Source organism: Salvelinus namaycush, chromosome 35 (genome assembly GCF_016432855.1).
Source record: "Salvelinus namaycush isolate Seneca chromosome 35, SaNama_1.0, whole genome shotgun sequence".
Lineage (NCBI taxonomy): Eukaryota > Metazoa > Chordata > Actinopteri > Salmoniformes > Salmonidae > Salvelinus > Salvelinus namaycush.
This window is the reverse complement of record NC_052341.1, coordinates 10,376,352-10,394,466: the sequence shown is the minus strand read 5'-3', so window position 1 is coordinate 10,394,466 and position 18,115 is coordinate 10,376,352. Positions and strand designations below refer to the sequence as shown.

Here is an 18,115-nt window from a genome sequence, read left to right as displayed (position 1 = left end):
CAGGTAAACATGTAACAGGTAACAGGTGGACAGTAACAGTGAAGCAGGTGGACAGGTAAACAGTTGGACAGGTGAACAGGTAAACAGGTGAACAGGTGGACAGGTAAACAGTTGGACAGGTGAACAGGTAAACAGGTGAACAGGTGGACAGGTGGACAGGTAAACAGGTGAACAGGTGAACAGATGGACAGGTAAACAGGTGAACAGGTGAACAGGTGGACAGGTAAACAGGTGAACAGGTGGACAGGTGAACAGGTGGACAGGTGAACAGGTGGACAGGTAAACAGGTGAACAGGTGGACAGGTGAACAGGTGGACAGGTGGACAGGTAAACAGGTGAACAGGTGAACAGGTGGACAGGTAAACAGGTGAACAGGTGGACAGGTGAGCAGGTGAACAGGTGAACAGGTAAACAGGTGAACAGGTGGACAGGTAAACAGGTGAACAGGTGGACAGGTGAGCAGGTGAACAGGTGAACAGGTAAACAGGTGAACAGGTGGACAGGTAAACAGGTGGACAGTTGGACAGGTAAACAGGTGGACAGGTGGACAGGTAAACAGGTGAACAGGTGGACAGGTGGACAGGTAAACAGGTGAACAGGTGGACAGGTGGACAGGTAAACAGGTAAACAGGTGGACAGGTGAACAGGTGGACAGGTGCACAGGTGGACAGGTGACAGGTGGACAGGTAAACAGGTGGACAAGTGAACAGGTGGACAGGTGGACAGGTAAACAAGTGAACAGGTGGACAGGTAAACAGGTGGACAGGTGGACAGGTGAACAGGTGGACAGGTGAACAGGTGGACAGGTAAACAGGTAAACAAGTGAACAGGTGGACAGGTAAACAGGTGGACAGGTGGACAGGTGAACAGGTGGACAGGTGGTCAGGTGGACAGGTAAACAAGTGAACAGGTGGACAGGTAAACAGGTGGACAGGTGAACAGGTGGACAGGTAAACAGGTGGACAGGTAAACAGGTGGACAGGTAAACAGGTGGACAGGTGGACAGGTGGACAGGTGAACAGGTGGACAGGTAAACAGGTGAACAGGTGGACAGGTGGACAGGTGGACAGGTGAACAGGTGGACAGGTGGACAGGTAAACAGGTTAACAGGTGGACAGGTAAACTGATCAGTGCTTACAGTGTGGTGAGCTGACTCATGTTGGAGAATGAAGAGATGGTGAGAGAGTTGATCTTGTTGTTACTAAGGTCTCTGAAAGGACACAGAACACACTGTTAAATCACACGCTGTTGGGCGTCCACCCATTCTGCCCTGGGTGTGAAAATGCTCTTTAGTGATCAAATGTCACTTCCTTAAGTTATAAAATACATTTCACCAAAATAAATATGATTGTTCATGATATGAAGTGTTCAGTGGGGTCTTTCTCTGCCATATCATTAACATTATATCTAAAAAGTTGGATTTCGGAACCAAATACATCTGATAATAAGCACCGAGCTCTGTTGACAGAGCTGAATTGAAAATAAAAAGCTTGTTTTATGTCCTCCGGATTGGAGAAGAAAGATGACAAGTTCAACAGTGTACCTGTTCTCGTACAGTATCCAGCCTAGCTGACGCAATTATAATGCCCAGAATGTCTACCCCTTTCTTTTTCTGGCCTCCATTGAATTAGTCACCCTAATTCTGGCCATCCTACAAGGGTAAACACTTTTGAAGTGATTACGATACAGACATGAGGGGTGGACCACTGTTTTTTTAGAGTAACATGTAACATGTTATTTTACCCATCGGTCAAAAGATGCGTTTTTGATTGGACACTGTACACACTGCCAAATAACACCAGGTAAACATCCCGGTTGGCCAGGTAGAAACACTCACACTAACTGGAGGTATTTAAAGGTAGAAAGCTCATTTGGCACCATGCCGAACTGGTTCCCATCTAGATACCTGTGGAGAGACAGACAGATATTCAGAGTTTAATACTTGTGTGAAATGGCAGCATTCAGAGCCCAGGTCTTTCTAAAGCCACACAGAGAGAGAAAGGACAGACCATTAACCCTAAAACCCCCTGTCAGATAGTAGCACTGTCCCACCACTCCCCCCCCACCCCTCTCTATCCCCCCCCCCATCTCTATCCCTCCCCCCCACCCCTCTCTATCTATCTCCCCCCACCCCTCTCTATCTCCCTCCCCCCCACCCCTCTCTATCTCCCTCCCCCCACCCCTCTCTACCCCCCCCACCCCTCTCTATCTCCCTCCACCCCACCCCTCTCTATCTATCTCCCCCCACCCCTCTCTATCTCCCTCCACCCCACCCCTCTCTATCTATCTCCCCCCACCCCTCTCTATCTCCCCCCCACCCCTCTCTATCCCTCCCCCTCACCCCTCTCTATCTCCCTCCCCCCCACCCCTCTCTATCTATCTCCCTCCCCCCCACGCCTCTCTATCTATCTCCCCCCACGCCTCTCTATCTATCTCCCCCCACCCCTCTCTATCTATCTCCCCCCACCCCCCTCTATCTCCCTCCCCCCCACCCCTCTCTATCTATCTCCCCCCACGCCTCTCTATCTATCTCCCCCCACCCATCTCTATCTATCTCCCCCCCACCCCTCTCTATCTATCTCCACCCCTCTCTATCTATCTCCCTCCCCCCACCCCTCTCTATCCCTCCCCCCACCCCTCTCTATCCCTCCCCCCCACCCCTCTCTATCTATCTCCCCCCACCCCTCTCTATCTCCCTCCCCCCCACCCCTCTCTATCTCCCTCCCCCCCACCCCTCTCTATCTATCTCCCCCCACGCCTCTCTATCTATCTCCCCCCACCCCTCTCTATCTCTCCACCCCTCTCTATCTATCTCCCTCCCCCCCACCCCTCTCTATCCCTCCCCCCACCCCTCTCTATCTATCTCCCCCCACCCCTCTCTATCTCCCTCCCCCCCACCCCTCTCTATCTATCTCCCCCACCCCTCTCTATCTCTCCACCCCTCTCTATCTATCTCCCTCCCCCCACCCCTCTCTATCCCTCCCCCCACCCCTCTCTATCTCCCTCCCCCTCACCCCTCTCTATCTATCTCCCCCCCACCCCTCTCTATCTCCCTCCCCCCCACCCCTCTCTATCTATCTCCCCCCACCCCTCTCTATCTCCCTCCCACCCACCCCTCTCTATCTATCTCCCCCCACGCCTCTCTATCTATCTCCCCCCACCCCCTCTATCTATCTCCACCCCTCTCTATCTATCTCCACCCCTCTCTATCTATCCTGGAGGCCTCTGGGAGTAGAGAGGAATGTCTGAGAGAAGAACTATAACGTTTATTTATTCTCTCTCTCTCTCTCTCTCTCTCTCTCTCTCTCTCTCTCTCTCTCTCTCTCTCTCTCTCTCTCTCTTTCTCTCTCTCTCTTCTCTCTCTCTCTCTTTCTCTCTCTCTCTTCTCTCTCTCTCTCTCCATCTTTCTTCTGTCTTGACTCCATTGCTACAATCTGCTCATGTCCATAAAATTCCACCTGATTGTATCATAAAACATTCTTGTTATTGAAATATTTGATGTACTGAGGAGGAACTCACAATTCAGTGACGTTTCTGGGGATGCCTTTGGGCAGCGCACGGAGGTGTTTGTTACTGCAGCGTACCACAGTCTCCAGACATGTACACTCACTGGGACACTGAGGCCTGGGCACACAGCTCATCTCCTCCACTCCTGGAGAGAGGGAGGGAGAAGGCAGGTTTGATTATTCATCTAGCAAGAGAGATTGAATAGAGGAAATGAGGAAAAGAGAGATTAGATTGAGAGAACAGAGAGGTTAGATAGAGAGACCATAAACTTCTTGTGGCTGCGATCCCGTTAACGGGATCGATATGACACAGACAGTGAAAGTACAGGGCGCCAAATTCAAACAACAGAAATCTCATAATTAAAATTCCTCAAACATACAAGTATCTTATACCATTTTAAAGGTAATCTTGCTGTTAATCCCACCATGGTGTCCGATTTCAAAAAGGCTTTACAGCGAAAGCACCACAAACGATTATGTTAGGTCACTGCCAAATCACAGAAAAACACAGCCATTTTCCCAGCCAAAGACAGGAGTCACAAAAAGTATAAATAGAGATAAAATGAATCAGTAACCTTTGGTGATCTTCATCAGATGACACTCATAGGACGTCATGTTACACAATACATATATATTTTGTTCGGTAAAGTTCATATTTATATCCAAAAACCTCAGTTTACATTGGCGCTTTATGTTCATTAGTTCCAAAAACATCCAGTGATTTTGCAGAGAGCCACATCAATTTACAGAAATACTCATAATAAACGTTAATCAAAGATACAAGTGTTATCCATGGAATTTTAGATCCACTTCTCCTTAATGCAAACGCTGTTTCAGATTTCAAAAAAGCTTAAAGGAAAAAGCAAACCATGCAATAATCTGAGGTTGGCGCTCAGAGTCCAATCAAGACAAAAAGTTATCCCTCATATTGTGCAGTCAACAGAAGTCAGAAATAACATTATAAATATTCACTTACCTTTGATGATCTTCATCAGAATGCACTCGCAGGAATCCCAGTTCCACAATAAATGTTTGATTTGTTCGATAATGTCCATCATTTATGTCCAAATAGCTACTTTTGTTAGCGCGTTTGGTAAACAAATCAAAACTCACGAAGCGCGTTCACTAGTTGCAGACGAAATGTCAAAAAGTTCCGTTACAGTCCGTAGAAACATGTCAAACGATGTATAGAATCAATCTTTAGGATGTTTTTAACATAAATCTTCAATAATGTTCCAACCGGAGAATTCCTTTGTCTTCAGAAAAAGAAAATGGAACGGGAGCTACCTCTCATGTGAATGCGCATGACCAGCCCGTGGCTGCTGGCAGAACTCTGACTCATTTCCCTCTCATTCAGCCCCCCTTTACAGTAGAAGCCTCAAACAAGTTTATAAAGACGGTTGACATCTAGTGGAAGCCTTAGGAAGTGCAACATGACCAATATCCCACTGAGTTGAAAATCGACCAACCTCAGATTTCCCACTTCCTGGTTGGATTTTTTCTCAGGTTTTTGCCTTCCATATGAGTTCTGTTATACTCACAGACATCATTCAAACAGTTTCAGAAACTTCAGAGTGTTTTCTATCCAAATATACTAATAATATGCATATCTTAGCAACTGGGACTGAGGAGCAGACAGTTTACTCTGGGCACCTTATTCATCCAAGCTACTCAATACTGCCCCGTAGCCATAAGAAGTTAAATGAGAGGTTAGATAGAGAGCAGAGGGGTTATATAGAGAGAACATATTAAATGAGAGGTTAGATAGAGAGAACAGAGGTTAGATAGAGAGGTTAGATAGAGAGAACAGAGGTTAGATAGAGAGGTTAGATAGAGAGCACATATTAAATGAGAGGTTAGATATAGAGCAGAGGGGTTATATAGAGAGAACATATTAAATGAGGGGTTAGATAGAGAGAACAGAGAGGTTAGATAGAGAGAACATATTAAATGAGGGGTTAGATAGAGAGAACATATTAAATGAGGGGTTAGATAGAGAGAACATATTAAATGAGAGATCAGATAGAGAGAACATTTTAAATGAGCGGTTAGATAGAGAGAACATTTTAAATGAGAGATAGAGAGAACATATTAAATGAGAGATTAGATAGAGAGAACATTTTAAATGAGAGATTAGACAGAGAAAACATTTTAAATGAGAGATTAGATAGAGAGAACATATTAAATGAGAGATTAGATAGAGAGAACATTTTAAATGAGAGATTAGATACAAAGAACATACTAAATGAGAGGTTAGATAGAGAGAACATATTAAATGAGAGGTTAGATAGAGAGAACATTTTAAATGAGAGGTTAGATAGAGAGAACATTTTAAATTAGAGATTAAATAGAGATGACATATTAAATGAGAGATTAGATAGAGAGAACATATTAAATGAGAGATTAGATAGAGAGAACATTAAATGAGAGATTAGATAGAGACAACAGAGAGGTTAGATAGAGAGAACATATTAAATGAGAGATTAGATAGTGTTGACATATTAAATGAGAGGTTAGATAGAGAGAACATTTTAAATAAGAGATTAGGTTGAGAGAACATATAAAATGAGAGATTAGATAGAGAGAACATTTTAAATTAGAGATTAGATAGAGATGACATATTAAATGAGAGATTAGATAGAGATGACATTAAATGAGAGATTAGATAGAGAGAACATATTAAATGAGAGGCTAGATAGAGAACAGAGAGGTTATATAGAGAGGACATATTAAATGAGAGATTAGATAGAGAGAACATATTAAATGAGAGATTAGATAGAGATGACATATTAAATGAGAGATTAGATAAAGAGAACATTAAATGAGAGGTTAGATAGAGATGACATATTAAATGAGAGATTAGATAGAGATGACATTAAATGAGAGATTAGATAGAGATTACATTAAATGAGAGATTAGATAGAGAGAACATATTAAATGAGAGATTAGATAGAGAGAACATTTTAAATGAGAGATCAGATAGAGAGAACGTAATAAATGAGAGATTAGACAGAGAGAACATTTTAAATAAGAGATTAGATAGAGAGAACAGAGTGGTTAGATAGAGAGAACATTTTAAATGAGAGATTAGATAGAAATGACATTAAATGAGAGATTAGATAGAGAGAACATATTAAATGAGAGATTAGATAGAGAGAACATATTAAATGAGAGATTAGATAGAGAGAACATTTTAAATGAGAGATTAGATAGAGAGAACATATTAAATGAGAGATTAGATAGAGATGACATATTAAATGAGAGATTAGATAGAGATGATAGTGTAAAGCTGCAGAGACAAAGACAGACCTAGTATTCGTTCTCAGTAGGAAGCAGATTCACTGGTCAATACAGCTAACATCTCAATAACACTCAGCCAGCATTGACCGCAGGCATAGGTATGGCTGAGGTTGTGTATGTGTGTGTTTGTGTGTGTATGTGTGTCATAAGAATCGATCAGAGACCTAGGTACTGCTGAGTGTGAAATCGCTTGGTAAACACAATAATAAAATACTTTTACAAAGACAGTCGATACATAGAGTCACGTTCAACCGCCTTTTGACTTTGAAAGAAAGAGGAGTGAGATATTGGGAAACATGTTTTATCAGTCCAGTACCTGCTGGTTAACTAACTCCTCCCACACAATGAGGGCCATCAATAGATCATTAACTTACCTCCTCCCACATAATGAGGGCCATCAATAGATCACTAACTTACCTCCCACACAATGAGGGCCATCAATAGATCATTAACTTACTTCATCCCACACAATGAGGGCCATCAATAGATCACTAACTTACCTCCCACACAATGAGGGCCATCAATAGATCACTAACTTACCACCCACACAATGAGGGCCATCAATAGATCACTAACTTACTTCATCCCACACAATGAGGGCCATAAATAGATCACTAACTTACCTCCTCCCACACAATGAGGGCCATCAATAGATCCCTAACTTACCTCCTCCCACACAATGAGGGCCATCAATAGATCACTAACTTATCTCCTCCCACACAATGAAGGCCATCAATAGATCACTAACTTATCTCCTCCCACACAATGAGGGCCATCAATAGATCATTAACTTACCTCCTCCCACACAATGAGGGCCATCAATAGATCACTAACTTACCTCCTCCCACACAATGATGGCCATCAATAGATCACTAACTTACCTCCTCCCACACAATGATGGCCATCAATAGATCCCTAATTTACCTCCTCCCGCATAATGAGGGCCATCAATAGATCATTAACTTACCTTCTCCCACACAATGAGGGCCATCAATAGATCCCTAACTTATCTCCTCCCACACAATGAGGGCCATCAATAGATCACTAACTTACCTCCTCCCACACAATGAGGGCCATCAATAGATCACTAACTTACCTCCTCCCACACAATGAGGGCCATCAATAGATCACTAACTTACCTTCTCCCACACAATGAGGGCCATCAATAGATCACTAACTTACCTCCTCCCACACAATGAGGGCCATCAATAGATCACTAACTTACCTCCTCCCACACAATGAGGGCCATCAATAGATCACTAACTTACCTCCCACACAATGATGGCCATCAATAGATCACTAACTTACCTCCCACACAATGAGGGCCATCAATAGATCCCTAACTTATCTCCCACACAATGAGGGCCATCAATAGATCACTAACTTACCTCCCACACAATGAGGGCCATCAATAGATCACTAACTTACCTCCCACACAATGAGGGCCATCAATAGATCACTAACTTACCTCCCACACAATGAGGGCCATCAATAGATCACTAACTTACCTCCCACACAATGAGGGCCATCAATAGATCACTAACTTACCTCCCACACAATGAGGGCCATCAATAGATCATTAACTTACCTCCCACACAATGAGGGCCATCAATAGATCACTAACTTACCTCCCACACAATGAGGGCCATCAATAGATCACTAACTTACCTCCCACACAATGAGGGCCATCAATAGATCATTAACTTACCTCCCACACAATGAGGGCCATCAATAGATCACTAACTTACCTCCCACACAATGAGGGCCATCAATAGATCACTAACTTACCTCCCACACAATGAGGGCCATCAATAGATCATTAACTTACCTCCCACACAATGAGGGCCATCAATAGATCACTAACTTACCTCCCACACAATGAGGGCCATCAATAGATCACTAACTTACCTCCCACACAATGAGGGCCATCAATAGATCACTAACTTACCTCCCACACAATGAGGGCCATCAATAGATCACTAACTTACCTCCCACACAATGAGGGCCATCAATAGATCACTAACTTACCTCCCACACAATGAGGGCCATCAATAGATCACTAACTTACCTCCCACACAATGAGGGCCATCAATAGATCATTAACTTACCTCCCACACAATGAGGGCCATCAATAGATCACTAACTTACCTCCCACACAATGAGGGCCATCAATAGATCACTAACTTACCTCCCACACAATGAGGGCCATCAATAGATCATTAACTTACCTCCCACACAATGAGGGCCATCAATAGATCATTATCTCTATCTTAAAGGGAAAGTGCACCCCTCACCCCACAAAAAAAACCAGATGCTTTGACAACTCAAAAGGGGTAGATCTCTTTCTGTATATTGTGCTACAATCTGCAGTCTTCAGGCCCAAATGACTTGAAGCAGTTGTATGAGCGAAACTCGTAACTCCCATCAAGGCAGAACTGTGTGTGCTAGAGAGTGTGAGTGTGTTTCGACCCAAACTCACCCTCTTCACAGCGGAAGTCAGGCAGTGCCACGTCCTGTAGTGGAATCTCTTTGAGGAAGGCGGGGCGCTGGCATCGGGGATTGCCCGTGACGATCTTTCTGCTTCTCAGCCAATCACCAAGCCAGGCCAGACGACAGTCACAGTTGAAGGAGTTAGCCAGGAGGTTACTGATGGAAAGAGGGAGTTAGACTTAACAATTACACCAATTAAGCTTTAGCTTGCTGTGTGGCATGTTTGTGTGAAGGTGTGTGTGTGTGTGTGTGTGTGTGTGTGTGTGTGTGTGTGTGTGTGTGTGTGTGTGTGTGTGTGTGTGTGTGTGTGTGTGTGTGTGTGTGTGTGTGTGTGTGTGCGTGTGTGTGAAGGTGTGCGTGTGTGTGAAGGTGTGTGTGTAGGTGTGTTAGAGCCCTGCATCGGGTGAAAAATCAGCTGTCGGGTAGAATGAAAAGATTATTTCAACCCGTAGTTCGGCTCACAGTTCAGAACAATTACATTGCGGGTTGGAAACATTTGCAATACATTTTTTAACAGGAGCTTGATGTGTTGCGAATTCCATTTAGTGAGTGGCGAGGCCGACATAAGGATACCAGCCACGCAGAGACGCTATGCCCATACGGGGCACATGGGCACATGCCCCCTCAGATTTGTGCTGATTAATATATTGTATTTTTTTAAATATATTTGCTGCTGTACTAGCCTCGTAGCAATTTTCTGAAGTTGTCTTTAGCTATCCCAGAGAGGTTCCCAATCTCCCAACCTCATAACTAGGTACCAAGAAGCCATTTTAGGCTATCAATCAAGTTATAGTAGCTAGCTTGTCTATCTATCTTAGCTGGCATGCCTGCTGGCAACGTTGGTAGACTTTAGAAAAACAATTAATTACTAAACGTACTGAATAAGACTCACATTCCTTTCAATCTTTTACCCAGAGACGCAGAGAAATGCAGTGCATTCGGAAAGTATTCAGACCCCTTGACATTCAGAGACGTGTCCCGAAGCCTCTCCTGCATTGTCTTGGCTGTGTGCTTAGGGTCATTGTCCTGTTGGAAGGTAAATCTTAGCCCCAGTCTGAGATCCTGGGCGCTCTGGAGCAGGTTTTCATCCAGGATCTCTCTGTACTTTGCTCTGTTAATCTTTCCCTTGATCCTGACTAGTCTCCCGGTCCCTGCCGCTGAAAAACATCCCCACAATATGATTCTGCCACCACCATGCTTCACCGTAGGGATGGTGCCAGGTTTCCTCCAGACATTATGTTAGGCATTCAGGCCTAAGAGTTCAATCTTGGTTTCATCAGACCAGAGAATATTGTTTCTCGTGGTCTGAGAGTCTTTAGGTGACTTTTGGCAAACTCCAAGGTGGCTGTCTTGTGCCTTTTACTGAGGAGTGGCTTCCGTTTGGCCACGCTACAATAAAGACCCTGATTGGTGGAGTGCTGCAGAGATGGTTGTCCTTCTGGAAGGTTCTCCCATCTCCACAGAGGAACTCTGGAGCTCTGTCAGAGTGACCATCTGGTTCTTGGTCACCTCCCTGACCAAGGCCCTTCTCCCCTGATTGCTCAGTTTGGCCGGGCGGCCAGCTCTAGGAAGAGTATTGGTGGTTCCAAACTTCTTCCATTTAAGAATGATGGAGGCCACTGTGTTCTTGGGGATCTTCAATGCTGCAGACATTTTTTGGTACCCTTCCCCAGATCTGTGCCTCGATACAATCCTGTCTCGGAACTCTACGGACAATTCATTCGACCTCTTGTCCAATCAATTGAATTTACCACAGGTGGACTACAATCAAGTTGTAGAAACTTCTCATGGATAATCAATGGAAACAGGATGCACCTGAGCTGAATTTCGAGTCCCATAGCAAAGTGTCAGAATACATAGGTAAATTAGTTATCTCTGTTTTCGTGTTGTGTTTATGGGGTATTGTGTGTAGATTGATGAGGATAAACAATTATTTAATCCATGTTAGAATAAGGCTGTAACGTAACAAAACGTGGACAAATTCAAGGGATCTGAATACTTTCTGAATGCACCTTATTTAGTTTCCAGTCAGGAGGATACAGACAGCTCAAGAGGTATGCTTAGACATGCAGAAAAAATTACATATTTTTCACATAGAATGTAATGTAATGATTATGGCTCTAGATTGCATTAAAAAAGGGTTTCATGTGTTTGAAAAATGGAAGGGGAGCCTTAAGTTGGGTAGTCTACTAAATAAATGTATCCTATTTTTGCAGCCTGTTTTCAATTCTGGGAATGGTTTATTTAAGTTTTAATTAGGGCTGAAATATTTGATTATCTTAACACTATTTAATGTAAAGGTATTTTTTTGTTATGTCAGCTACAGGCTTTTATTAGGTAAGAAGGCTAATTAGAAGACTCTTTTTCTCAAAGCGATTTGAGTGACGCATCGCATTGTGAAAATAAAAATATATTGTTCTTAATTCATGGCATTCATTTTCTCCAAATGATGAATAGGCGGGTACGGCGGGTACGGCTCTGAAAAACAGACCCGTGCAGGACTTTAGTGTGTGTGAGTGCGCACGTGTTTGTGTGTCTTACAGTGTAGACAGTGTCTGCAGGGTATCGAAGGCTCCAGGGGTGATGGTAGTTAGCTGGTTGTCATAGAGAGACAACAGGCGAACGTTGTGCAGGCCGGTGAAGCTATTGTTATGGATACATCTGATCTTGTTGTTCCTCAACATTCTGGAATAGAGAAAACTGCTTAATTGGCATATATCCCATGTGAATTGACAAGAAGTGTATTGAAATGTTCCGAATATCAAACATTAGGAGAAAGATATAGTGTTGGAAAAGGAGGATTTGGATGATGTATTGTGTCTGTTAATACATGAGTAGTGTCTTTCCACAGCCGCTGTGTGGACTGCCACTATTCTGCCAAGCAAGACTAGTACATTAAGCGTCTGTGCATGAAGGTTCTCATCCATGCATGCATGAGTGTGTGTGCCTACTTGTGCTCATGTGTGTGTCTGCGTCTGTTTGCGTCACTGTGTGTGTGTGTGTCTCTGCATATGTGTGTGTGTCTCTGCATGTGTGTGTGACTCACAGCATCCGTAGTCCCTCCAGTCCTTTGAACATTCCGCTGCGGACAGAATCCAGCTGATTGGCTGAAAGATGGAGCTCGTTGACAGACCCCGCCCCCTCGAACGCTCCATCCTCGATCTCCGTGATCTTATTGTTGCTAAGGTTACTGGGAATAAGTAAATAATGGTGATTAAAGAAAGATGAAAAAATACTTTTAGTGAACTTCTTAACTTTTTTTTCTGGTAGCAGCAGTGAGACATTAGCCTTGGTACCAGTCTGTTAGCTAACAGCTAACACTACTTTAATTCCATTCCTTGTATTCCACTCCTTGTATTCCACTCCTTGGATTCCACTCCTTGTATTCCACTCCTTGTATTCCACTCCTTGTATTCCACTCCTTGTACTTGTGGCTAAACAGACTGGTACCTAGACTAGTGAGACATTTCTTTGTCTAATTCAATCATAACATAAACCACAACGTACATGTTGTTGAGCTGGGAGAGGGCCTTGAAGACTCCTGTAGCCTCCAGTGTAGTGATCTCATTGTTGTTCAGACGACTAGGAAGAGAGAGAGGAGGAAACAGACCATGGTTAGAATGAAGCTGACGTTAAATAAACATAGCCATGAATCCTGAAGATGATTCAAACACGTGTGTGTGTGTGTGTGTGTGTGTGTGTGTGTGTGTGTGTGTGTGTGTGTGTGTGTGTGTGTGTGTGTGTGTGTGTGTGTGTGTGTGTGTGTGTGTGTGTGTGTGTGTGTGTGTGTGTGTGTGTGTGTGTGTGTGTGTGTGTGTGTGCACTCTTACAGTTCAGTGGTAGAGGCAGGGATGTGTTCTGGTATCTTGTTGATTCGGAGGTTGGAGCAGTCCACCACATTGGACTCACAGCGACATTTAGGAGGACAGACTGGATCACTGTTACACTCATTATTCAGACGGGTGTCCTCGGTGCCTGAAGGCACATAACACACACAAACACACACACACACAACCTTTAAAAAAAACTGTACCTGATACACAACAAACACAACACACCGTTTTTAACAAACCTATATGTACCTGAAACGCAAAACACACACGCACAACTGGTATAAACACGTCACACACACAACACATAGAGGTGTCTTTACAACGAATTCATAACTACTAAATGACTATCACCCCGTAGCACTCACTTCTGTCATCATGAAGTGCTTTGAGAGACTAGTCAAGGATCATATCACCTCTACCTTATCTGTCACCCTAGACCCACACTGCCCTATCCCATCTGGACAAGAGGAATGCCTATAATACCTTCCTCCCCACTCTCTCTCCCTCCCTCCCTCTCTCCCTCTCTCCCTCCCTTCCCAAATATTTCTCTCCTCATCGTCTTTCCTTCATCTCAATAGACTAACATAGCTTCCTCTCCTCATCTCCTTTACTTCATCTCAATAGACTAACATAGCTTCCTCTCCTCATCGTCTTTCCTTCATCTCAATAGACTAACATAGCTTCCTCTCCTCATCTCCTTTCCTTCATCTCAATAGACTAACATAGCTTCCTCTCCTCATCTCCTTTCCTTCATCTCAATAGACTAACATAGCTTCCTCTCCTCATCTCCTTTCCTTCATCTCAATAGACTAACATAGCTTCCTCTCCTCATCTCCTTTCCTTCATCTCAATAGACTAACATAGCTTCCTCTCCTCATCTCCTTTCCTTCATCTCAATAGACTAACATAGCTTCCTCTCCTCATCTCCTTTCCTTCATCTCAATAGACTAACATAGCTTCCTCTCCTCATCTCCTTTCCTTCATCTCAATAGACTAACATAGCTTCCTCTCCTCATCACCTGAGGCTGTCTCAGTGAGAATAGTTGTGACTGAGACATGTTGTTCCATGTTAGTCATTCTATGTTCTGCTTCTACAATACAGACTGCCTTATTGGTCTCTTTTGGACTCTGAGACAAACAGTTCAGACAGACAGGAAGTCCTGTACTGATGATGACTGAAGTCTAATGACGCTCATTACACTGTGCTGTGGACGACATACACACTCACTCACACGCACGCACACACACGCAAACAGACACACACAGACACACACACAGGCGATGAGTGAAGTCTAATAATGCTTATTACAGAGCGAAGTGGATGAACGGAAGTAAATGTAATTTCCTGCTACACAGGAAGCAATGAAAGTTTCATGATGTTCTTTGATCTAGCAGAGTGACTTAACTTTCACTGAGACAAGAGGACTGATAGATAGTGGGGGAGGGAGAGAGAAAGCGAGAGAGAGGGAATGAGAGAGAATAAGAGAGAGGGAAAGAGAAAGCGAGAGAGAGGGAATGAGAGAGAATGAGAGAGAATGAGAGAGAAAGCGAGAGAGAGGGAATGAGAGAGAACGAGAGAGAGGGAATGAGAGAGAATGAGAGAGAGGGAAAGAGAAAGCGAGAGAGAGGGAATGAGAGAGAATGAGAGAGAATGAGAGAGAAAGCGAGAGAGAGAGAGGGAATGAGAGAGAATGAGAGAGAGGGAATGAGAGAGAATGAGAGAGAATGAGAGAGAATGAGAGAGAGAGAATGAGAGAATGAGAGAGAGGGAATGAGAGAGAATGAGAGAGAGGGAATGAGAGAGAATGAGAGAGAGAGAATGAGAGAGAGGGAAAGAGAGAGAATGAGAGAGAGGGAATGAGAGAGAGGGAAAGAGAAAGGGAGGTAGGGAGATAGCGAAGGGGAGTTTGTTGGGAAGAGAGTTTCTGCCAGTACAGAGACTGAATGTTAGTATTCTACAGTATATTCCACAGTCCAATTATTCACAGAATAAAACATGCTATTCCAGTGTTTTTGTGAGTATTTGTCTTTTTTTGTTGTTGAAGAGGACAGATTTAGCATTAAGCAGGTTTTCCGTTGATCTTTCATATTGTATTTCCATTCATGTCACTTGCCAATGATATCCCAGTGTCTTTCTCAAAGGTGAACACACACACACACACACACACACACACAAACACACACACACACACACACACACACACCACACACACACACACGCGCGCACGAACACGCACACGCGCACGAACACACACACACACGCACAAACACACACACACACACACACATTTGTCAGTGACTGTGCTTGTGGCAAAGCAAAGAAGACCTTCCTCCAGAGTCTTCATCAGAGTTAGTCTGTTCCACAAACAGAGCTGAGGCAGAGGTCCACACAAGGAAGGACACACGACTTACGGTGAAACACAAACCTCAAGAGTTAACCCATTCCAGCTAGACGGAGAAAGATTTAGAGAAGAGGAGAACTACAGAATGAATGGAGGGATGGAGAGGTGAATAGCGAGGGAGAAGATGTGTGAAAGCGTGAACACAAGCCACTCACCAGGGATGAAGTATTGTTCCTTGGCTGTGATGGAAACAAGAGACAAGCAATGATGTCAGTCAACACAGATGCACATTCTCGCATACACTACATGGGCAAAAGTATGTGGCATATTAGTGGATTCGGCTATTTCAGCCACACCCGTTGCTGACAGGTGTATAACATCAAGCACACAGCCATGCAATCTCCATAGACAAACATGGGAAGTAGAATGGCCGTATTAAAAAGTTCAGTGACTTTCAACGTGGCACCGCCATAGGATGCCACCTTCCCAACAAGTCAGTTGGTATCCCTGAGTGCTATAGAATGTAGAGCATAAAAATCATCTGTCCTCGGTTGTGACACTCACTACCAAGTTCCAAACTTCCTCTGGAAGCAACAGCAGCACAAGAACTGTTCGTCGGGAGTTTCATGAAATGGGTTTCCATGACCAAGCAGCCGCACACAAGCCTAAGATCACCATGCTCAATGCCAAGCGTCGGCTGGAGTGGTGTTAAGCTTGCCACCATTGGACTCTGGAGCAGTGGAAACGCCTTCTCTGGAGTGATGAATCACGCTTTACCATCTGGCAGTCCAACGGACAAATCTGAGTTTGGAGAACACTATCTGAGAACGCTAACGCTAACTGTAAAGTTTGGTGGAGGAGGAATAATGGTCTGGGGCTGTTTTCATGGTTTAGGCTCCTTAGTTTGATTGAAGGGAAATCTTAACGCTACAGCATACAATGACATTCTAGACAATTCTGTGCTTCCAACTTTGTGTGCAACAGTTTGGGGAAGGCCCTTTCCTGTTTCAGCATGGCAATGCCACAGTGAACAAAGCAAGGTCCATGCAGAATAGTTTTTATCGAGATCGGTGTGGAAGAACTTGACTGGTCTGCACAGAGCCCTGACTTCTACTCCATCAAACACCTTTGGGGTGAAATGGAACGCCGACTGTGAGCCAGGCCTAATCGCCCAACATCAGTGCCCGACCTCACTAATGATCTTGTGGCTGAATGGAAGCAAGTCCACGCAGTAATGTTCCAACAACTAGTGGAAAGCCTTCCCAGAAGAGTGGAGGCTGTTGTAGCAGCAAAGGGGGACCAACTCCATATTAATGCCCATGATTTTGGAATGAGATGTTCAATGAGCAGGTGTCCACATACTTTACATACATGACTACATGTAATACAGATAGTCATGTATGGTTATATAAAGGGTTGGGAAATTCCAGTATCTTTCCAAAAATCCTGTTTGGAAGATTCCTGGAATTACAAAGGAATAAGCAGGTAAGCTGTGGTACATATGACAATACTTTGGAGAAGAGAGAGAGAGAGAAATATACATCAACCAAGCGGAATCAGCAGAGCAGTCCATGATTATTCACCATGGCAAGGCAGATGCCAATGCTAGATTGTAAACCAGTGAGAGTAGTGTGTGGAGAGAGGAGTGCCAGGCTGCCTATCCCACTGCTCTAACACATTATACTGGCAGAGAGACACACACACAGCCAGACAGAAACACTATACTGTACCCTATGGATGCCAGAGATAGGAAGGGCCACGGGGGTGGGATTGGGAAATGGGCAGGGGAAGTGAGGGGGATCAGGGAGGTGGGGAGTGAATATAGTAAAGGGTGGGAATGGGGAATGGGCAGGGGAAGTGAGGGGGATCAGGGAGGTGGGGAGTGAATATAGTAAAGGGTGGGATTGGGGAATGGGCAGGGGAAGTGAGGGGGATCAGGGAGGTGGGGAGTGAATATAGTAAAGGGTGGGATTGGGGAATGGGCAGGGGAAGTGAGGGGGATCAGGGAGGTGGGGAGTGAATATAGTAAAGGGTGGGATTGGGGAATGGGCAGGGGAAGTGAGGGGGATCAGGGAGGTGGGGAGTGAATATAGTAAAGGGTGGGATTGGGGAATGGGCAGGGGAAGTGAGGGGGATCAGGGAGGTGGGGAGTGAATATAGTAAAGGGTGGGATTGGGGAATGGGCAGGGGAAGTGAGGGGGATCAGGGAGGTGGGGAGTGAATATAGTAAAGGGTGGGAATGGGGAATGGGCAGGGGAAGTGAGGGGGATCAGGGAGGTGGGGAGTGAATATAGTAAAGGGTGGGAATGGGGAATGGGCAGGGGAAGTGAGGGGGATCAGGGAGGTGGGGAGTGAATATAGTAAAGGGTGGGTGGGAGTGCAGGAGAGTAAAACCCACTATGCCTGACAGGCAGAGGAAAGGGCCTGGAGGTAGGGAGAATTGGGGAAGGGGGAAAGGAAGGATGATGGGCAGATTGGGGGCTGGGGTATTTGACATTGGCACAGACAGTGTGGTACTGTAGTAGGCAGAGGGCTTGAGGAATTGGACACGGCCAGAAACCCTAGCTACAGCGCCAGCCTTACCCAGCGATGCCAGCTCTCTGTGGTGTACTGTGAAACCAGACTCACTGTGTGTTAATGTGCT

General features: G+C 44.6%; 1 protein-coding gene across 1 annotated transcript in view; it reads right to left on the bottom strand.

Moving 5' to 3' along the window:
* Positions 1–1,134: 1,134 nt before the first annotated feature.
* LOC120029397 (slit homolog 1 protein-like) overlaps positions 1,135–18,115 on the bottom strand; it is a 162,684-nt gene continuing 145,703 nt past the window's right edge. The window contains exons 15-23 of the mRNA XM_038974618.1: positions 15,687–15,710; positions 13,127–13,271; positions 12,804–12,878; positions 12,343–12,486; positions 11,838–11,981; positions 9,286–9,452; positions 3,520–3,652; positions 1,838–1,906; positions 1,135–1,210 (exon numbers count right to left, since the gene is read on the bottom strand). Coding sequence (XP_038830546.1) covers positions 1,135–1,210; positions 1,838–1,906; positions 3,520–3,652; positions 9,286–9,452; positions 11,838–11,981; positions 12,343–12,486; positions 12,804–12,878; positions 13,127–13,271; positions 15,687–15,710 — 977 coding nt within the window. The remainder of the gene's footprint in view (positions 1,211–1,837; positions 1,907–3,519; positions 3,653–9,285; positions 9,453–11,837; positions 11,982–12,342; positions 12,487–12,803; positions 12,879–13,126; positions 13,272–15,686; positions 15,711–18,115) is intronic.